The sequence below is a fragment of the Leopardus geoffroyi genome, chromosome D4 (genome assembly GCF_018350155.1).
Source record: "Leopardus geoffroyi isolate Oge1 chromosome D4, O.geoffroyi_Oge1_pat1.0, whole genome shotgun sequence".
NCBI lineage: Eukaryota > Metazoa > Chordata > Mammalia > Carnivora > Felidae > Leopardus > Leopardus geoffroyi.
In genome coordinates this window covers 25,909,978-25,931,132 of record NC_059342.1, presented here as the reverse complement: position 1 = coordinate 25,931,132, position 21,155 = coordinate 25,909,978, and the positions used below count along the sequence as shown (strand labels likewise).

The following is a 21,155-nucleotide window of genomic DNA, read 5'->3' as shown; positions in this document are numbered from 1 at the left end:
GAAGAGGCGGGGGAGGTGACACAATGTACCCTAAGAATGACTGAGTGTCTTCCTCAAACAACATTCTCAACCATTACCACAGTTACAAATACCTGCGATGATCATTCAAGGTGAAACATTTACTAAAATCGGCGCTAAAATAAGGAACAGAGCTACTCAGACTTGGCGTCTCCCACTCTTGGCATATTTTGAATTCTGAGAATTCAGAGTCTGATTATAATTCTCCGCTTTCCCTTCCATTGTTTTATAATTGAAAAGAATCCGATATGTAGTATAAGATGCCAAACAGAAGAAAAACAGAGAAGTCAAACCAAAATTAATACCGCCCAAGAATCCATGCCAATGAACGGGATTATCCAACACTGTGGCCATTGTTTTCCATTTGTAGCTTTTCATTGTGCAGGTATGCACAGGGCAAATATGCTTTTTTTTTTTTTTTTTTGCTGGTAATATCTGGGTTAGTTTCTTTGAATTTGCTATCCCAAAGCTCGTTAGGTGATGGGTAAGAAAATCGACTAGAATAAATATGTATTACTGGGCAGTTCATAAAGAGGATGATCTACCTGACAATAATGAGGACTTCCCAGGTCTTACGGGATCTGATGCAAAAAATTCTGCTCCACACCACCCAGGGCCAGAGAAGAGGGACAAGTAGTTGGAGAAAGGAGGAGAAAGAGGACAGAGCTCCCCAAGTGGTAGGCAATCAACTACTTCCTAAACAGAGAATAAGTTACAAAGCACTAAGAAAGAAATATCTATTTAAGGAGATCTGGATAATTCTGTCCACAGAATAATCCAAACCACCCCAATACCCTACCTCTTGGTGATCCAAGAAGGAAGACTGATCCAGACCACAGGATGGCAAAGTGCTATTAGTAATTTGTTAGGAGGATAATAAGCAGGAAAATCAAGTGCTCTCTTCCTCTCTGGAAATGCACAAACTCGAAACTTCCTGCCTGACTTCAAGTTCTAGCCTTGTCTCTCAAAGCAAAAGTCACATACGCAGAGAATGAGTCCTCCTTAATGTTTTCTTCACCATGATGAAGAGAAACAATATCTCTGCTCGCTCTGAAAATGCATCATTTGAATTTTCAAACACTGATGCTTTTCTCCCAATAGCAACTGGGATTTCAAAAAAAGGGATTTGACTCAAAGTGTAACAGCCATGAAACTAATTATAATGACCCTGCTCTTAGATGGACCTGAGCTGCATAAAAGGAATCGGTGAAGCTAGAAGAACCAGAAGGAAAACTCAAGACACAACTCAAAGCCTGGGTCCTACCCACTTCTGGTCGCAAGTGGCCACAGTCATGTGATCACCAACAACCATGTTCTTTTCCATGACAGGTAATGCAGGGGCGAATGCAGACAATGAACAAACTTGCAAACCCTCAATGTGGGGTGCGTGTGCGTGTGTGCATTTGTGTATGAAAGTTGAAGAATGGAAAGGGGTGGGGAGGTCATACTCCTGAAGCTGTTTGTGAATCTGAAGTGAAATTTTCTGCACACCTTGTAACATGAACGTTTCTCCCCTGCTCCCCAGCGATACCTTCCCCCAAGTCATCTTTCTTTACCAGAAACCAATTCATTATATTAATACATCACTGCTGCCCCCACTGGAGTGTTTTACATACACTTACACAACGTACACCTTGTTCTCATACCTTCCGCACCGTGAACCCTCATCAGACAAAAGGCCTGTAAGTCCTTACATGAGCTGCACTTCTGCCACCCTTTTGCTTTCTCCTACTACTCTCCTCACCTTCACTCTGCTCTAGCCACACAGGCCTCTGCTGCTCCTTCAACATGCAGAGCTCACCCCAGGCTCCATGCCTTTATGTTTGCTGTTCCCTCTGCCTGGAATGCTATTCCCTCAGATATCAGTGTGCTCACTCCCTCACTGCCCTGGACTCTTGGCTCAAATGTCATCTTATCAGACAGGCCTGTCTTAACTATTTATAAACGGCGAGCCTGTCACAATCTTCCTCTTACCTCGTTCCCTTTATTCATGGCGTTTGTCATTACTTATAGATTACATCCGTATTTCTTCCTCTGTCTTTCTTATCTTCCCTCCATTAGAGTTTAAGCTCCATGAGGCAGAAACATTGCTCTGCTTGGTATTAAATTTCCAGTGCCTTAGGGTAGCCCTACTCAAACACTCTTTTCAAATTTAAATTTAAATTATTTAATATTTTTCCTTTATTTCATGGTTTTAATTTAAGCCTTATCTTAAACAATATCATGAAACCAAGAGTATGATGTGCCAGGTATATTTTTTTCTAATAAATATTAAAATAAATAGAGAACTACCCAAATTAAAGAGGTTAGCCCCTGAGCATCTGCTAAAACCATCTCATTATCACTGATAATATATGTGCCCAGCTTTGAGAAACACAGTATCACCCAAAGGCAATGGAGACCAGTGGCAAAACATGTTAGGCACATCCAATGGCGACACACACTAGTGCTAAAGTAGTGAATCTGGCAAGGAAACAAGTGTTATTTATTCCTAATATTTCTTAGTTTCACAGCACAAAACATTAAAGTTGGAGTCCTAAGGCCTGGGTCTGGCACAAACCAGCTATGTACCCTTAAGGCCAAGTGGCTTAAGCTCCCTGGACCCAATGTCCTCACCTTTGTAACAAAGGCTTCGGATGATTCGTAAGCCCACTGCCAGTTCTCTGTCTTTATTCTACCAATCACCACAAAGATGCAAGAGGGAATCCTAAAGCAATTAATGTTATTAATATTTCATATTTAATCATTGTGATAAAGAAAAATAGAACAATTCCCCTGATATCTTTGCTCAATGTCTTTGTGAAACAGAAAATAATATTTTATGAAATAAAATAATATTTTTGACACAGTTATACTGTGACTATCTTTTCTATAATCCTATGACCCATACCAATGTAGGCGGCCAGATACAAAACATCCAGTGCCTCAAGGAAGGGTTATCCAGGTAGAACTAAAATGAAAAAGTTGAAATCCTGGTCAAGGCCAGACTGCTCTTTTTTTTTTTTTTTTTTTTTTTTTGTCCTCCAATGGAAGGCAGTATGTATAAGGAAAGATTGACTTTAAAAAAAACACCATTCTGCAACCCTTAGAAATTAAGTAAAAATTTCAGGAAAGGATCAGAGCTAGATACTGAGCCAATAGGTTCAAGTTTTGGGGGAAGAGGATATTTGCTAGATGCTGAACTATCACTCCACAAATTCCTTACCAGTTGCAAAGAAAAACTTAAATTTACAAGGAAAAGATGTGGTGGTCACCTTCTTTGAAAATGACTCCAACTTACACTAATAGCGTGACAACCTGACATTATATGCTTCCAAATGAGATGCAACGTAAAGTGCACAGCATCTCTGCGATGGCCATCTTCCCAAAAACATTTCACTTAAACCTAATCGAGCCTTTAGAAATAAGCTCCAATTCAAGGAAATACAGGGAATAAATGACAGATTAAAGAACCCCACCAGAAAAAATCATCAGCTATATTGCCAGAATGCAGGACACCTGGCTGGTCCCCTCAAAATGTCAATGTCAGGAGGAAAAAAAACATGGAGGGAGCCTTCTAGACTGAAGGCGCCACAACAGCACAATCACCAAATGCCCTGCGTGAGCTCTCGGTTGATTTCCGTTTGAAATAGAAGCTGTAAAAGGCACTGTTGAATAGCGGGGGGAATCCGAAGATGGACGAGGTATTATCTGTTATTACAAAGCTGTTCTAACTTTCTTGGGTGCGGTGATACTGGTATCAGGGTTGTGCTTTTAGGAGCTACTGTGTCCTTTGCTTTCAGAGACATGTGCTGGAGAGTTTAGGTGTGAAGTGACCTGATGTGGGCGCCTTATTTTCAAACAGCAGAACGTTAAACGGAGGTTGAACCTTGGTGTTGAGTATACAGATGTTCGCTGTAATATTCTTTCCAATTTTCATCTTGTTGAAAATTTCATCATAAAAAGTTGGAGAGATCTACATAAATGGCAAAAATTAGTTGGAAGAAGATGAATCAGGAAGAACACTCTTCTTATTCTTTCTGTCCCCATAGGAAGAAGAGTGTCAGAGAGGAGGCCAGCAAGTTAGCTGCAGCTAAGAGGAGCCTAGTAAAGTATTGGCGGTTGGGGATCCATAGCACCTCTAATCGGGGTTGCAGATTCAAACTGCAAGGAAGCCGGGCGCCTGGGTGGCTCAGTCGGTTGAGCATCCGACCAGCTCGGTCATGATCTCGCAGTCTGTGCGTTCAAGCCCTGCATCGGGGTTCTGTGCTATTGGCTCAGAGCCTGGAGCCTGCTTTGGATTCTGTGTCTCCCTCTCTCTCTGCCCCTCCCCTGCTCATGCTCTGTCTCTCTCTCTCTCTCTCTCTCTCAAAAATAAAGACTAAAAAATAATAAAAAACACATGAAGAAGCCTGTGAGCGCCTGGGTGGCTCAGTCAGTTAGCATCCAGTTCTTGGTTTCAGTTCAGATCATGATCTCACGGTTCATGGGTTCACATGAACTTGCATCTGTGCTGACAGTGCAGAGCCTACTTGGGATTCCCTCTCTCCCTCTCTCTCTCTTCCCCTCCCCCACTCTCGTGCACGTACACTCTCTCACTCTCAAACTAAACAAATAAACGTAAAAAAAAAATTGAAGAAGCCTGAGTCCACCTTTCTGGGAAGACCTACAAAGGTGGCTAGGAAGCCAGAGCAATCCCAAGCCCATAATGGCATGAGAGTAATAAATTAGGGAGACTATAGTGTGTCCAGGCACAGATCCCACATAATCTGCACCATTGTCCAGAAACTGAAATGCAACCTGAGGAAATGGAGAGGAGAGACCAGTGTGAGAGACCCTGACTTGGCGGAACAAACAGAATTTTCTGTGCTTGCCCATAATTGTCTGAGATTGCCATGCAGACATCATATTTCTTATGTTCATAAGAAGGAGACCATGGTTCCACAGTGGAGGGGAAAAAAAAGACTATCTCAATAGCTCATTGTGCACCAAAATAATAAAAGATATCACCAGAAGTACACGGCAGACTCTTCTAGTGAGTGTATGATTGTTTTCGCTGATTTTGTAACAGGATGGTAGACATTGAACCTGGAGGGGACCCTCAGATGCCTTTCATTCCTGTACTGTTATTTCTGGTCTTCACCCAATTTCCTTTCAGGGATGATCTAGGAAGGAAGTGTGGGAAAGGCTCAGTTGGGTGTTTGACTCTCCTCAGGTCTCTCCAGGACTACTAACATGGACAACTCTGACTGTAAATAGGAACACCACCTCATTCCCAACATTCTCCGCTCCCACACCACCCCTGCTCCTGAACTCACGCTCCGTTCTTGCCTTCCACTATCACTACTCAGGCTGGAGAAGACACGTCTGCTTTCAATTCTGGGTATTAGCTTCTTAGTACTAACAACTTAGTACTAATGACTCAGTACTTACAGAATGAAGATCTCTCTCTCCCTCTCTCTCTCTCTCTCTCTCTCCTCCTTCGTCCCTTCTTCCCTCCCTCTCATTCTCTCTATCCTCGGACCTCTAAAGCTTCCGGGCAATCACAGAAGAAGCCAGTGACTTCTACTTTTGCTGATGCCTTGACGAAAACCACGATCTCCCACTGCCATCTGCCTGCTCAAGCCTTGGCTTCTCTCGCAGGAAATGCAGCGTCTTGGTCTATGGATATAATAACATGGATGAAAATCGACAGTGTAAGGAAGAATTTATATTCTCCAATATCCCTCTTTTCATCTCTAGCAGGCTGTAAATATATCAAAAGTTAAAGGCTACTTTGGGGGCACCTGGCTGGCTCAGTTGGAAGAACACGTGATTCTTCATCTCAGACTTGTGAGTTTGAGCCCCACATTGGGTGTAGAGCTTGCTTAAAAATAAAGTCTTAAAAAATATATTAGAGCCTAGTTTTGTTAAAAGAAATCACTTTCCCAGCTGTAATCTCCATGCAAGAGGGAAGCAGGGAAGCACATTTGAACAGGAGGCTCCATGAGCTCTGAGGAGAGGGGGTTTCTACCCCACCCCACCCCTAACTTCCCTTCCTGCCCCTTCCCTATGGTAAGTGCCTCTCCCCCGCCCTCCCCCCAAAAACCCAGTAAAACGTACATATCCAATCTATCAATGAATAAAAGAGACTTCTTATAAACTCAAAACAATTTTAACAGGTGAATCATTCAACGGACAATAAAATTAAGAATTTTCAATAATTCAAACCTAGTGCCTTTAAAGAATGAAGGGTTTAACACAAACATGTTTCAGCAGCTTTACATTCATCATGCATGTCCATAAACTACAGACACATTATAATTACAATTTTTTCTATAAGCTCAACTAATAAATAAGCCTGAAAACACTAATATACACTGTATACACATGGCACATTTTTCTGCAATTCAGACTCAGTATAAACTCAGACGGGACTCTCCCCATGATCTTTTCCTTAGTGATGTATTATTACTATAACGTAAGTCTGAAAAATAACTACCTTTTATGGAATTAGTTCAGTGAGCCAGTCACTAAACTAAGCACTAGTTTAATTCTTATAATCACCTGAGAGATGGTATTATTTCCTCATTTTACCAAAGAGGAATCTAAGATTTAGAGTTTAAAAAATTCCTCCCAAGTTATGAATAGCAGGTAGGAGATCTGGGATTTGAACCCAAGCCTGTCTGATTCATGAGTCTCTAATAGTATATTCCTCTATGCTCCTAGGTTTGAAGACTGAAGAGTTAGCAAGTTACAAACATGAAGGATGTGCAGAATTCGAACAGACTGTTTTCCAAAGTGCCACGGGACAATTCTGCTGATTTAGAGCTAAATTTATTCCCAGAGTCATTCAGTCTCTTTGCCCAAAAGAAAGGAAGATAAAATCGAAGCATATGTTAGAATTTAAGCCAAGCTATTATCTGTCCTCTTCGTACATTCTGAAAAGCTTGTCCACCAAAAGCAGATGCTAGGAATGAAGAGGAAGAAAACCAAAAGAGAGGGGAAGAATGTAAAATTAGGAGACGGGGAAGAGCAAAATGAAAGGCGGGGAAAAAAAAGAAAGGTTAAAAGGAGAGAAATGGGAATGAAGTGGAGAAGAACACCCCAGATATACTGATCTGGGAAGTCCTTTGGAAAGTATGCCATGACCTCTGTGAGGAGGTCAAAGTGGGCTCGCCACAGGGTTTGCCAAAACCAAAGAAAGGGGAATGATTTTTCCTGACTTTTAACTGCAAAACCTAATTTCTTAAGGGATCCTTCATCTTTTAGCGAAACACTAGGAGTGTGGAAGGTCCCTAAATGATACTTGTGCACTTTAAACACTTCAGGAAGGCATGGGCCCTCCCCTGAACCACACTGGGCTGGGGCGGGGTGGAGGGGGGGTGCATTGCCCAAGTAAGGCAGGTCATTTAAAAAGTCCGAGGTCAGGGCACTTGCAAGGCTAAGGGGAGAAAAGCTGGTGCTTCCTGTTTCCCAGTGGAGCCATTTCCTGAAAGTTCTACACCCATGATCAGTCTGCTGCAAAGAATAAGCATGTTCTGTCCTCACAGAGACATAACCCAAATGTCGGCCTTAAAAGATGGAAGAGAGATTGGAGGGCAGATTTTCACCTCACAAATGTATGGGGAAAAGTTTTGTATAACACGCTCCAAATGACAGAAAAGGAACACTTGAGCTAATCCCCTTTTTCCAATAAATTTGCAATCTGTTAAATTACCCACAACTCTTTCCACTGCATGTCTTTTCATGGATATCTGAAACTTTTATTACAATTCTCTACTAAGAGGCCATGACAATACACTTTGAGTTCAATCTGAAGCAGGGAGGAGGGCAGTAAAAAAAAAAAAAGTTCCTGTGAAAACCTACATTCTCTGATACTACTTGGTGAGGCTTACACTCCCATAAATGAGAATCAACAAAGCTCATTAATTACTTTCCAAAAGAGTTAAATGCTACGTTTTCCAAAGTCTCTTTTTTGTTTTATTAGGGGTTTTCTGATTCCAGAAAGTTAAAATAATATTCTTGGTCTCTCTGAAAATGTCACACGAAAATTTGTGCAAATATCTTTATCTATCTCTGGAGGGGGAAAAACTAAGCACTTAACACCAAGTTGAAAAAAAATTCAAAAAGATTAAAATGCTAAGTTAACACACACACACACACACACACACACAGAGTAAAACTAATGAAAGAAATATTAAGAAGTATGTTTACAACCTTAGAGAGGAGACGCCTTCCTAAGTGAGAAGTAAAGCTTAGATGAAAAAGATGGGCACGTTTGCTTCTACAAAAAGGTAAATAAATCTTTTGTTTACCAATAGATGCTATTTTGTTAATGTTTAGGTATTATTCTTTGAGGGAGAGAGAGAATGAGCAGCAGAGGGGCAGAGAGAGAAAGAGAGGAGCCCAAGCAGGTTCTGCGCTGTGAGCACAGAGCCTGATGCAAGGCTCAAACCCATGAACCGTGAGATCGTGACCTGAGCCAAAATCAGATGCTTAACTGACTGAGCCACTCAGGTGCCTCTACCCAAAGACACTCTTTAAAAAAGGTAAAGCCGACAAAAGCATTAGAGCAACCTATATAACCAATAAAAGATGAATGTATATAATGAATAAAGTAAGTCAGCAAATCAACCAGCAAAATACACATTCCTTCTCATTGGTCACTGATGAAGATGTTTTACCTTGTTATTCATCACACTATCACTTTAACTGAATTGGCAAAAATATAAAAGATTGATAATATCTGATACAGATGAAAGTATAAACAAAGGATACCCTCACCTACTACTGGTGAGAGTTTAGACTGACAAAGCATTTATGCAAGATAATCTATCAACATACAAAATATGCACAACTTTTCTCTCAGCAATCCACTCCAAGTATCAATCTTTATATGTAAGGCATTATTTGAAATACTTTGCTGAAAACATGGCATAAATATAAACTTTAAAACATAACAACATAAACATTAAAAGGAGACAACAGGGGCACCTGGATGGCTCAGTCGGTTAAGCATCTGGTCTTGACTTCGGCTCCAGTCATGATCTCATGGTTCGTGAGATAGTGCCGTGTGTGTGTCAGGCTCTGTGCTGACAGCGCGGAGCCTGCTTGGGATTCTCACTCTCTCCCTCTCTCTCTGCCCCTCCCGCTCTCTCCCTCACTCTCTCTCAAAATAAATAAACTTAAAAAAAAAAAAAAAGGAGACAATAAGTCACAATTGGTCAGTAATAATAATCGTAACAATTACTACATGCCAGGAACTTTCCTGAGTGCAAATATACATACACTCAGGGTGTCTCACAACGACCCTATGAGGTGGGAGAGTGCCCCACAATTATTGCCCCATTCCAGATGGAGATACTGAGGCCAGGGAGGATGAGAAAGTTGTTTAAAGTCACACAGCTTACACCTGGCAGAGGCAGGTTTCAGACCCAAGGAACCTGGCAGCAGAATACTCGGAAAGACTATGAAACAGAACGCATGAGATACCCAGGAACTGATACAGAAAGATCCACAAGGCAAAGTGCTACCTTAAAACAGTTGCAGCCTTGGTTTGGGATTAAAGTTTCTTTATTGCAACCAAAAATGAGTCTGTTTGATTATCTACCTACTAAGTGAAGCCACGGATTTCATTATTTACATAACATATGCATTCTGGATGGTTAAAGAAAGTTCTCCCTCGCAGTGGAAAGGGGAGTAAGAGAGGAGGGTCAAGTGCAATCCCACTTTTGGCTGCACATATTGCCAAACTGCTGGAAACTGTGAAAAACAAGAATGCATTCATGTGTTACTGTTATAATTTTTTTAAAGCTATTTGTGTTTAAAAAAAAAAAACAGTGGGGGTGCATATGGAAAACAGTTTGTCCTTCCAGATGTTTCTACAACCGCGCTTCTGGCTTGCGAACACATTTTTCCTTCTTTTAAAAAGTTGATCCAAATATCTGTTAGTCAGCCTCCTCAACTTTACAGAATTGCTTTCAGTTCATAGAAAAGGCTTTAACCTTCACCTTCTCTAGCTTCAGTCCCACTATATGTTTATGACTATTTTTAAATAACCCAATTTGGGGCTGCTGTTGAAAGACCTTTAGAAGATCATGTACAAGAGGAAAGCTGGGGCGCCTGGGTGGCTTGTGGTGATTGGTTTGTGGGTTCAAGCCCCGCATTGGGCTCTGTGCTGACTGCTTGCTCAGAGCCTGGCGCCTGCTTCAGATTCTGTGTCTCCTTCTCTCTCTGCCCCTCCCCCACTCACGCTTTGTCTCACTCTGTTTCTCAAAAATAAGTAAATGTAAAATAAAAAAAAAAAAAAAAAAGAGGAAAGCCAAGCCATGGACCTTGAAGCTGAAGTGAAGAGAGGCCGGCACTGCACTCGCACGGAGTGCAGCGTTTTGGTCAACCGCGAACTGGAAAAGATCTGCAGCTCACATAGTAGGAATGAGGGCACATCAGCGGTTTACGTGCAAGGACAGGAGGCTGCAGACGAAATCTGCAGGCTGTCAACACGGAAGGAGAGAAAGGGCTTCCTCTTCCATTTCCTCCCGTGGGATCTCTTCGGCTCACTTGGATATATTTACTCTAGAAGGAGGAAGGACGCACTGGTACTCAGGAAATAAATAGCTGTGTGGATTCCCTTCAGAAAATGTGAGGAACACAAAGTTGATGGTCACGACTCCCCCGCCAGGGTGGCAAATGCCACGGCCCCTCCACCCTTCTGGCTCTCTCCTATTTTTTCCATCCATGCCACCAGGCCGGGCATCCAAAGTGGATGCTCTTGGAAAGCCTGGCAGCCCTTGGGCCCCCTGATGCTTGCATTTCCCCATCCTGCACACTTTCCACATCTTCAGTGAAGAAAGGGAGCCAGGAAGCAATGTGAGAACTGAGCACGAGACTTGGTTACAACACGCTCCGGGTAAGAGCACCCGGAGGCCTGGTTGCCTGTTCCTTTGGCAACACGGGGGCTCTGGAAAAGTCCTGGAGCCCTGTTTCAGTGGAAACTGAAATTAAAATAAGTCAGAGGATCCTCAAGAAAAAAGGGATAAAATCATGCATCTATGTATAAGGGTATGGATACAGACATAGACGTAGATCATGTTATGCGCATGTATAAATAATCCCTATGCAGATGACCAAGCACTCACAGAGACCTTTATTCAGGGCTTCTGTGAATATGGGAACCAGTTATTCAACCAAAAAGCAATCGGATGGTGTAAAGACATAAAAATGAGCACAGAAAAACACACTGGGGTAAATTCTACTCCCTGACATTTTTATCGACAAAGGGCCAGTGGTCTATTGAACGCTGGCAATCAGAAGCTTCAAATATATGCAGCATTAACAAAAGATAAATCCTAGGTTAGTGCCAAGACAGGAGCCACTCACTGTGAGGCCCTTCTGCCAGCTTCAAAGCTAGACAAAGACACATATTCTAAGGCCATACATTCAAAAGCAGAGAGGCAGAAATTGAAGAAGCTCGTGTGCAAAATGGAAAGCCATAGTGAACCCTCCACACTTAAACAACAATAATTGTTTAAAACAGAGTGTGAAGGGGCACCTGGGTGGCTCAGTCGATTAAGCGTCTGACTCTTGATTTCGGCTCAGGTCAAGATCTCACAGTTCGTGAGTTTGAGCCCCACATAGGGCTCTGTGCTGACAGCAGGTAACCTGCTTGGGATTGTCTCTGCCTCTCTCTCTGCTCCTCCCCTGCTCACTCTCTTGCTCTCTCTCTCAAAATAAATAAACTTAAATAAAACACTGTGTGAAAACCCACAAATCCTAAGAGAAAACCTAGCAAAGTAACCTCCTGTTTGGGGCCATTACTCATCTGGAACCATCAAGTAAAGGAGGGGGTGGGGAGGGAGGGACTTTGACCCCTTAAAAACTCAGAAAAGCTCTGAAATTTCTCTTTAACCATTCACATATGAGCGATCCTCCAAATATTAACTGTTTTCCAATTACTAAACCAAAGTGAATGGAGTTAACAATTCTCTGTGATCATTCATTCAGTCAATTAATACTTATTGAGTGCCAATTTGGATGATGGACAAGACCACTACAAGCCGTGTAGAGCTCACAGTTAGGACTCCATGGGCAAGACAGCCCCCATCAGCCTTTGGTTGCAGTGAATGGACAGAACAGAGAATTAACCCTAGGAAGCTTCCAGTCACATAAACCCACCTCCGGAGAACATGCCACCACTCACTGGTTATATTCTAAAATCTAGATTGAACTCCCAGGTTTGGTATTTAGAGATCACCTTCCCGTGGAAGCAATGCCATCAATAACGCTTGGGTCCTCAGGTCAATCCAGAGCTTGGGTTTCCCTGTATTCTGCTGCAATGTGATTTAAAGAGGTTTCTGGTTACCCCAGGCCCTTCCAATCAACAGGCTTAAAGTATGGTTTATGATCCTGAGGCTGCTACTGGAACGGTCGACACTGGAGCCTGAAGTCTGCGATGCCGGGATGGGCAAGAGGCCGTAAATGCCTGGTGGGTGGGCGGGCTGCCACCCTGCTCTCTCAATCTGTCTCCAGGACGAGGGAATGGGAACGGAGGTAGAATCCCCCGAAGGTGCTTATGAGGGCAAGAATTACATTTGGAATAGCTCATTTGCACATCACACAGAACGAAGGCATTGGTTCTGGCCAAGGCTATGCACATTTCACATCATCGTTACTGAGGAATCACCACTCACACGTTTCCTGGTTATTTCAGGAGGTATGATTGTGGTTTTCCATTCTTCCCTTTTTAAGGCACACGATTTTTCAGCAGTGATCCCAGCACTCATAGCATTTAAAGTACATTAACTTCTATTAATGTTTAAATACCACTTTTCATGCAGCTTCATTGGCCCTCATCTTCCCTTCTAGACCCCCCAAAATTATCAACTCAGAATCTGACTAGTAAAACAATAACTTCAGCTCAGGCCCTTTGTGTTCAAACCATGGCACGGATAGATGTGAGGTTAAAAATAGAAAAAGAAGCTATTCTAAATAAGACCATGAGTCTCCAAGACACTTTTCTTTAAAACAATTTTATTTATGTTTGGAAATAAGGGAGTGAAACATACGACATCGCAGCTCCTGCCTGAAGGAAGTCATTTACTGGCTCTGGGACAAGGTTCAGCAAGATCTTTCTTACAATTCATTAAGGATACCCTTAGGTTATACATGTTCGGGAAATGTAGGTGCTTTCGCAGTAATCATCCCGAATTATCCAAATAAAAATACTGTTTCAGTCTTCGTTCTGGAGTCTCTATATGAAATATAATGTTCTCTGAAACAAATGTCTACCTTTACTCTCCTCCATCACTGCACCTCAGAGTATGTGAACGTTTATAGATCATTGTGTCAGTTGTTTTCCTTCACACAGAGCTGGGATGGGGTGCCTCCTGAATACTGTCCCTAGGGTTTCCAAAGCTTTTGTGTGGCTCCCTGTAGAACCTAGACAAATTTTCTCTCTGGAGAGCCCATGAGATGAAAGATCTCAAACTAAAGCCTCAAGATGTGGGAAGTATGGTGCTCGTATCTGACTCTCTCCAGTAAAATCCCTGCTTGGAGACATCCACTCCAAATGCCTCTAAGGAAACAGAGCACCTGATCAGAATGAGGAAAACAAAATGCCTCGGTGGCTGGCTGAAATGCAGAGAACAGCAGCCTAGCCTGGACCTAGGTGCCAACTGAACACAGGGACCCAGAAAGGTCTGCAAAGCAATGCCCCTCCCCCATCTTGTCCCACAGAAGGTGCTAGCCCACGTTGATCCCATAGAACGCTGATTCCCCAGGAATGCTTGTGCCACAGCAGTACTGGCGTCCCATGGAAACTGTTAGAAATGCCAGGTTTCAGGCCGACCTCAGACCTATTAAATCAGAAACTCTCGGGGTGGCCCAGAAATCTGTGTTTTCACAAGCCCTCTAGGACTTGTGGATACAAAGTCAAGTGTGTAGGAGCGCCTGGGTGGCTCAGTCGGTTAAGCACCTGACTCTTGATCTCAGCTCAGGTCATGATCTCCGGGTTCCTGAGTTCAGGATTCTCTCTCTCTCTCTGCACCCACCGGTGCTCGTGCCTGTGAGTGCACGTCCTCTCTCTCTCTCTCTCTCTCTCTCTCTCTCTCAAAATAAATAATTTTTTTAAACCACAAATATTAAAAAAAAAAAAAAGTCAAGTTTGTAAACCACCATTACAGGACTAATTAAAATCACCATAGTATGGTCTCTCTTCCAGGCCTTATTTATAATTGGAGAATGAGAGATCTTTTCCTCCTCCAAAAGAAATGTCAAGAAATCAGCAGGTCAAGGAATGTCACGAGGAGATTTGGGGGCTTTTCAAGGCCCAATTTACCACCACTCCTCCCTGTTCATTTCAGCTTTAGGTTGATCATGGACACCAACAGAGGGAGAGGACAGAACGTCAGAAATGGATCCACTCCACCCCAGAGCCAGGTATATGCTGGATGGCCTGCTGCTACATAAACATCGCTTCCAAATAAGTAAGGAACACAAATAGTAATTGTAATGAACCATGCAGATCAAGAAAACCCGCCACATCGTCTCCAACAAAACTAAGCCACCACTAAACCTTCACAGCTTTCCCAAGCTAGTGGCCATTTATGAGAGACCACACAAAATTCAACAATAACATGTTAGTCCATACATAAGTTTAAACTTCAGAGCAAATGCTTTTCAATCACTAAAACTCTTGGCTACTTATAGAAAAAGAACATTTTAACAAATTTTTCCCCTAAAATGAATTTTCAATCCTCTGATAGAGACCCATGGTCTATTCTTCGGCAACACAGCCACGGATTTTTTAATCGAGCGCTAGGAATCTTTCCATTAAAAAAAAAAAAAAAAAAGCAAACCTCATTCACAAAGCTTCAGAGTACAGCCACAGGTTGTTCGGATTTTGCCTCCCAACACAGTTCAAATCTCAGAAGATGAGACTTTATAAAAGCAGCAGCGACAACAAAAAGCATTCCACAGAAGGTCTAGAAGTCAACTGTAGAGCAGAAAGGACCTTTCTGCACAAAATACGTGTCTGTAACTGGCCTACGGCCACCAAGCCTCTCCTGCCTTTCTGAAGCCCAAGGAAAACTCAGGCACTATTCGCCTATATCATTATTAGTCACTTGATACTCAGGAAACCAGTTCTGTGTCTTCTGGGACAACTGTCCTCATTGCAAAGTGGGTACTGCTGGGTAATCAACATTATTTTGCTCTGCCTTGATTTGTAGTATCATATCCCCGTTGCTATTTTTTCAGCCTTAAAACCTAGTCATTGTAAATCTAGCTGCTTCTCTCTTTAGTGGTAATTAGCATTAGTCATAAGCCAACAAATGATTCCACATAAGAAATAAAATAAACACAACCCTTCTTACCTTTCATGCCAAACTTGGAGTGTCTTGCCAACTTCAGCAGAAACAGCATCACCAGCAGACAAAATCCCACCACAGACGCAATGACCACCACAGCATAGACCTAGAGGAAAGGAAGGGAGGGCCGTTATGACCTTGCTCATTTGGTTCCTTACATCCAGATGATGGTGATAATGACGATGACAAGTTCATATTTGCTACTTGTCCTGCCAAGAACCTTGTGTCTATCAACTCCCTTATTCCTCAACAACCCTACAATGGAATATGTAGGTCTTATTACTATCCTTACTTTACAAATGAGAATATATAAGTTAAAGCTTATAAAAATATCAGTGTAATTGATATTATGGAGACATAGAGATACATTACTCTCTCCCCATCTGCCTATCCTCCTACCTGCCTTACCTGAAGAGAGAAGAGAAAGTATATGAAATTTGAATGACAAACTACTGTTATTTCTGAAGCGATGAAAGATACAGTGGGGTTCATTTTGCTATGCTCTCTACCATTGTGCATGTCAGAAAGTTGTCCGTAACAAACAGATTTTTTTTTTCTAAGTTGGCTGTTGTGGCTCTTAGAAACCAGAGTCCCCTGGAGCTGTGACTAGGCCCAGAAGGGAGCAGGAGGGGCCCCTGCCGGTGAGTTTATTTGTGAAAGCTCAATAAGTTGCAGACTTACGATTTGCACACATTTGTGCATGTACGATAGAGGTCAATACAAAGTTTTTTTAAGCCTAAAAACGTAATTCTAACATGTAGATTATACAAGTAGAGAGTGTAGTTGCAGATCTACGTGAATCCTGCCACCACCCTAAGCGAGATCACAGAGGCACAAGTGTGTAATGTTAATGAAGTACATATTAACATTTGAGAAACCAAGATAGAAGCAGGACGATGCGTCTCCTTCCATTCCTGCTGCTCATCCCAAGGTCCTGCTCCCAAGAAAAGTGTGACTTTCTAAACCAGGAAGTGGCCAATTTTGGCTGTAAAGGGTCAGACAGTAAATGCTTTAGGCTTTGGGGGCCATAGAGTCTCTTTTGCAACCTTTCCACTGTGCTGGTATCCAGTGAAAGCACCCATAGACAACATGTAAGCAAATGGGCATGCCTGGGTGCCAATAAAACTTTATTTACAAAAACATATGACTGTAGTTTACAGACTCCTTTTCTAACCTGTCTTGGGGGTCCACACTTAACTAAATGCTTAAGCTTCTTTGTTGCATTTAATCTGCATAATAATCCTTAAGAAAGATACTATTATCTCCATCAGTGGTAATCACTGATGCTGTTTACCAAACATTTCTGTTTCTCCCTGTGTTTCTCTTTGTAGGATTCACTGCCTGGCTTCCTCGTGGTAAGGTGGGTACACGTGACCAGTTCTGGCCAATGAGGTTAAGACTTGCATCCCTGACAGTGGAGGATTCCACTGCTACTGTGAGATCTTAGACTGAGGCAGTGCTTCTCAACCAGGGATAATGCTGCGCCCAGGGGACATCTGTCGATTTGGGATCATCACAAGTGGGGGAGGGTGCTGCTAGCATCTAGTGGGTCAAGACCAGGGATGCTGCTAAACATCCCATAATGCCTAACAGCCCCCACAACAAAGAGCCATAATAATAACGGCATAAAGCCAAGGCCGACAACCCTGCTCTCACTGCTTCTTTCTCTGGGCCTTCATAAATGCTAACTTTCCAAAAGTAGCTTCCTGTCCACCTAGTCTTAGAATGAGGACAAGGCTGACAGAACTCCCAGTGAATACACACAATGAAGCAAGAAAAGAACGTTTGCTGTCTGAAGCCACCAAGATTTGGGGATTTTTGTTACTGCACAGCTTATGCTGACTGATGTATCCACCTCCGAGTGAGAGGCAGTACAGAGTAGAGATTAGGAATGTGAGTTCCTCGTGAGTTTGAAATTTAGATTCACCACTTATTAGGTGCTTGGCCTCAGGATTACTTAATCTCTAAGCATCTCACGCTCTTCTTGTGTGAAACAGGGAATATAATCACTCTACCTAGCAGGTGCTTTAAATCCGTAGTGAGTTAATGCAGATAACGGGTTTGGAACAGAGTCCACCACAATAGATAAGAAACTGATTTGGCTATGATGATGATAAAATAGGTTTATAAAAAATTAAATACACCACCCAAGATCACATCTTCCAAGCTTGGGATTCAAATTGAAGTCTGTCCAAGTATAAAACCTGTGATTTATCCATGATTTACTCTTTATACTATTTCTCCAAAACACATGGCTGAGAGGGAAGGCAGGATAATCAAAACACATGGCTAATCCTCCCATGACACCTTCTCTGATGTCAGATGGGGACAGCGCTAAAGAAGGCACAGGAAAGGGCACGTGCCAAGGCCTTGGCCAGAATGGAACAAAGGTGTGAGCATTCTCTCCTCTGGCACTGCGGTCATAAGTGGCTCTCCCACAGAACACGTCTGCGAGTGTCTGCGTGCAGACTTAACTCTGTCTCTGCAGCCCACATACAAACAGAACGGCTGTGATTCCTAAAAGCTTAATTGTGGATCAACATGCTCTAACTAACACTATTTCCCTCAAACGTACCTAATGATTTGGGGTGTTTTTTACATGTTCATTTTATTTTTGAGAGAGCAAGAGCTGGGGAGGGGCAGAGAGAGAGGGAACAGGGGATCCAAAGTGGGCTCCCGCTGCTGACGGCAGCGAGCCCATCAAGGGGCTCAAACTCAGGAACTGTGAGATCACGGCCTGAGCCAAAGTCAGATGCTCAACCAACTGAGCCACCTGGCGCCCCCGGGGTGGGTTTTTCATCTTTATTTCTAACTATCATTTTCATGGGAAAGAGCTCATAGTATTATAGCTCTGTTTCTCTATCTTATTATTAAATTTCAAACTTCTACAGCTAGAAGGGGAATAACTGCAAAAACAAGTTCAAATCCTATTTTAAAGATAAGGAAATGGGGATGGACAGATGTTAGGGGACTTGCCCTAAGCCCCGCCCCCAACCTCTCTGGGGGACCACAGACAGTCTCTGACCCACTTTGGAAAGTACTTGACTGGCATGCAGAAGACTTGGCCCCTATGTTCATAGGGCACTTTGCCTTTACCAGCTATGAGAGGTAACAGATGCTTCGCTTCCGCAAGCCTCCATTTCATTTGTACGTGGGGATAATAGTACCTGCCCTGACTTCTCTATTTTGTTACAGAGTGTTTAAGTCAACCTGGAAAATGGGAATGGGTTCTACTGCTGGGAATCAGTTAGTGATCTACTAGCAACTATTTAAACCTACTGAAGCAACTCTAAATGCAAAGCCTCCTTTAATAAACAAAGGATCCCATGACAATGAGAAGAATTGTTTTCCCAACAATGAATTGTTTGATGAAGTTTCATGTACCATGCATATGTTGGGATGCGGGTGGTCTTTATGTGGGAGACAAGTAGGGGTAAATGTATTTGTTTGTTTAGTTGGCTGGTTAGTTGTTCGGTTGGCTGGCTGGTTTGCGGGCTGGTTGGTCAGTTGGTTGTTTGGTTGGTTAGTGGATTGGTTGGCTGATTGGTTGGTTAGTTGCTTTTTATCTGAGGGTATCTCTCAGCATAGAACAAGGGGTCATTCCACTCAAAAAATCCAGCAAGGTGCATGAGGAGGACTTGTTGCACCAGAAAGGAGAGTGTCTGAGGCTGTCTTCCAAATGCTCTAACACCTTTAACTTTTCTTTTCTATCAGTTCCCTGACTCTGAAACTCTCCTAATCTAACAATCCTCCCTGTGATCAGGGACGGTTCATGTATCAAATACCTGATCAACATTTAATTTTTACATTTTCTTTAAAGTCTATAAAGCATTTTCTTGCACCTCTCATACAGATTTCCAGGGACCTCGGGTGGACCTGTAATGTACCAACTTTCAACAAAGATGACTTTCACTGATTTTGCCTTCCAGCGGCCCTACTGTGGACAGTTCAGCCATCACTGAGATATGCCAAATGGGGGCTTAAATTTCTCATTTTCGTCTCAAAAGAGAAAACTGAAGTTGACACGTAATTTTTCGTAACTGGGATACATACATACCTGTGGGGCTAACACACACTCCTTGGACTCCTTATGTACACAAACAACTTTCTCAAACCACGAAACATTAAGTGGTTTGGTATGAGAATAAACTGAAGCGATTGCACAAGGCAGGAAGCAGAAAACATTCTGCAGCTGATTTATTTTTCCTTGCTATTTCAATGTATTGCATATCATCATCTCTGGAAATGTGTGTGTGTGTGTGTGTGTCCATGTACTTACTAGATATGCATATTTTGAGTCACAGCTGAGATACATCTGTTACGAGCCTCCAGCTCACCAGGCCCTGGTCTAAACATACATCACATCTCTTTATTACCACTCCAGACCCTCACTAATCACACTGCCTCCGATCTCACTGTTCTGCAACCCATTCCACAGCGTTTGCCATTACTCTGATCAGTCTACAATATTTATTATCTCCTAGGTGCCAGATACTATTCGAGGGACGAGCTGTGAAAAACACTGACCAGGTTGCCTGGACTTAGAAAGTCACTAGAGAATCTAGGGAAGGGAAAAAAGACATTAAACAAGTAAACAATAAATAAACAAGGGAATTAAAGACAATGACAACTGCTCAGAAGAAAACGGAACATGGCAATGGCTGCCTGGTAGCTAAAGCCATGGGATGACTGTGGGGAAGTGTGTGTCTTAGAGAGGGAACAGCGAATGTAAAGGGTATGAGGCAGGAGTAAGCCTGGATGGAGCATGTGGAAGGTCATTAAGAAAGACAGGTGGTAAAAACAAGGGCAGGATGGGAGGTGAAGACAGAGACACAGACACGGACAAGATATGCAGGGCCTGTTTTCTTTCACTTGCATTAGGAAGGCTCTGAGAATGACAATAAAAGTGATCTGATGTGTGCTCTTCACAGGTCACTCAGGCTGCTGTATGGAGAAAGGGCGGGAGATCACAAGATGGGAGAGGAGGGACGGGTAAAGGCCACGAAGGTCATCCAGGAACAAGCAACCGCGATAAACTTCCTCCTTGAAGGGCCAGATACTAAATATGTCCCACTTTGCAGACCACACAGTCTTTGCTGTGGCTACTCTAGCCGTCACTCTAGCACAAAAGTAGCCATGGACAATACGTAAATGGGCATGACTGCGTTCCAATAAAACTTTATTTATGGACACTGACATATGAGTTTCAGACAATGTTCATGTGTCACGAAATAGCATTCATGTGTTTTCAAACCACTTAAACACGTAAAAGCTCTTCTTAGCCTGCCGATGGTACAAAAGCAGGTCGGGAGCTGGACTTGGCCCACGGGCCATAATTTGCCAACCCCAACGGGGTTGGCCTGGGCCTGTGGCAGTGGAGGTGGGAGATACAAATGGTTCTGGAGTTTATAAGGAGGCGGAGCTCACGGCACAAGGGACTGGGTGCTCGTGACAAGTGAGGAGAAAAATGAAGGAAGCTGTTGGCGTTGGGTCTCAGCAGCTGACAGATCAACCCCACAGGAGCCCCGGGGCTCACGCGCGCCCCCTTCAGGCTCCTCCCTGCATAGTCAATCTAATCCCCTGGCTCTGTGTTTTAAAACCACATGACCTGGCACAGGCTCCACTCCAACCTTGCCCCTGACAGCCACCTTTATGCTTCACACACCTTACCTTACAGTCAAAACCATTTTCCGGGCTGTGAGCTCTTGTTCACACACCCAAAATGCCCTTTCCTTTGTTTCCTGTCAGTCTACATGCCCGCCATCCTGCACAGCTGGAAAATGCCACCTACCCCACAAAGACACCTCTGGC

The 21,155-nt window shown here is 43.0% G+C and overlaps 1 protein-coding gene across 5 annotated transcripts in view; it reads right to left on the bottom strand.

The window, feature by feature from the left end:
- Positions 1-21,155, bottom strand: part of NTRK2 (neurotrophic receptor tyrosine kinase 2) — a 338,612-nt gene that overhangs the window by 249,403 nt on the left and 68,054 nt on the right. For all 5 annotated transcript variants that reach the window (XM_045468971.1, XM_045468975.1, XM_045468970.1 and 2 more), the window contains exon 11: positions 15,351-15,450. In XM_045468971.1, coding sequence (XP_045324927.1) covers positions 15,351-15,450 — 100 coding nt within the window. The remainder of the gene's footprint in view (positions 1-15,350; positions 15,451-21,155) is intronic.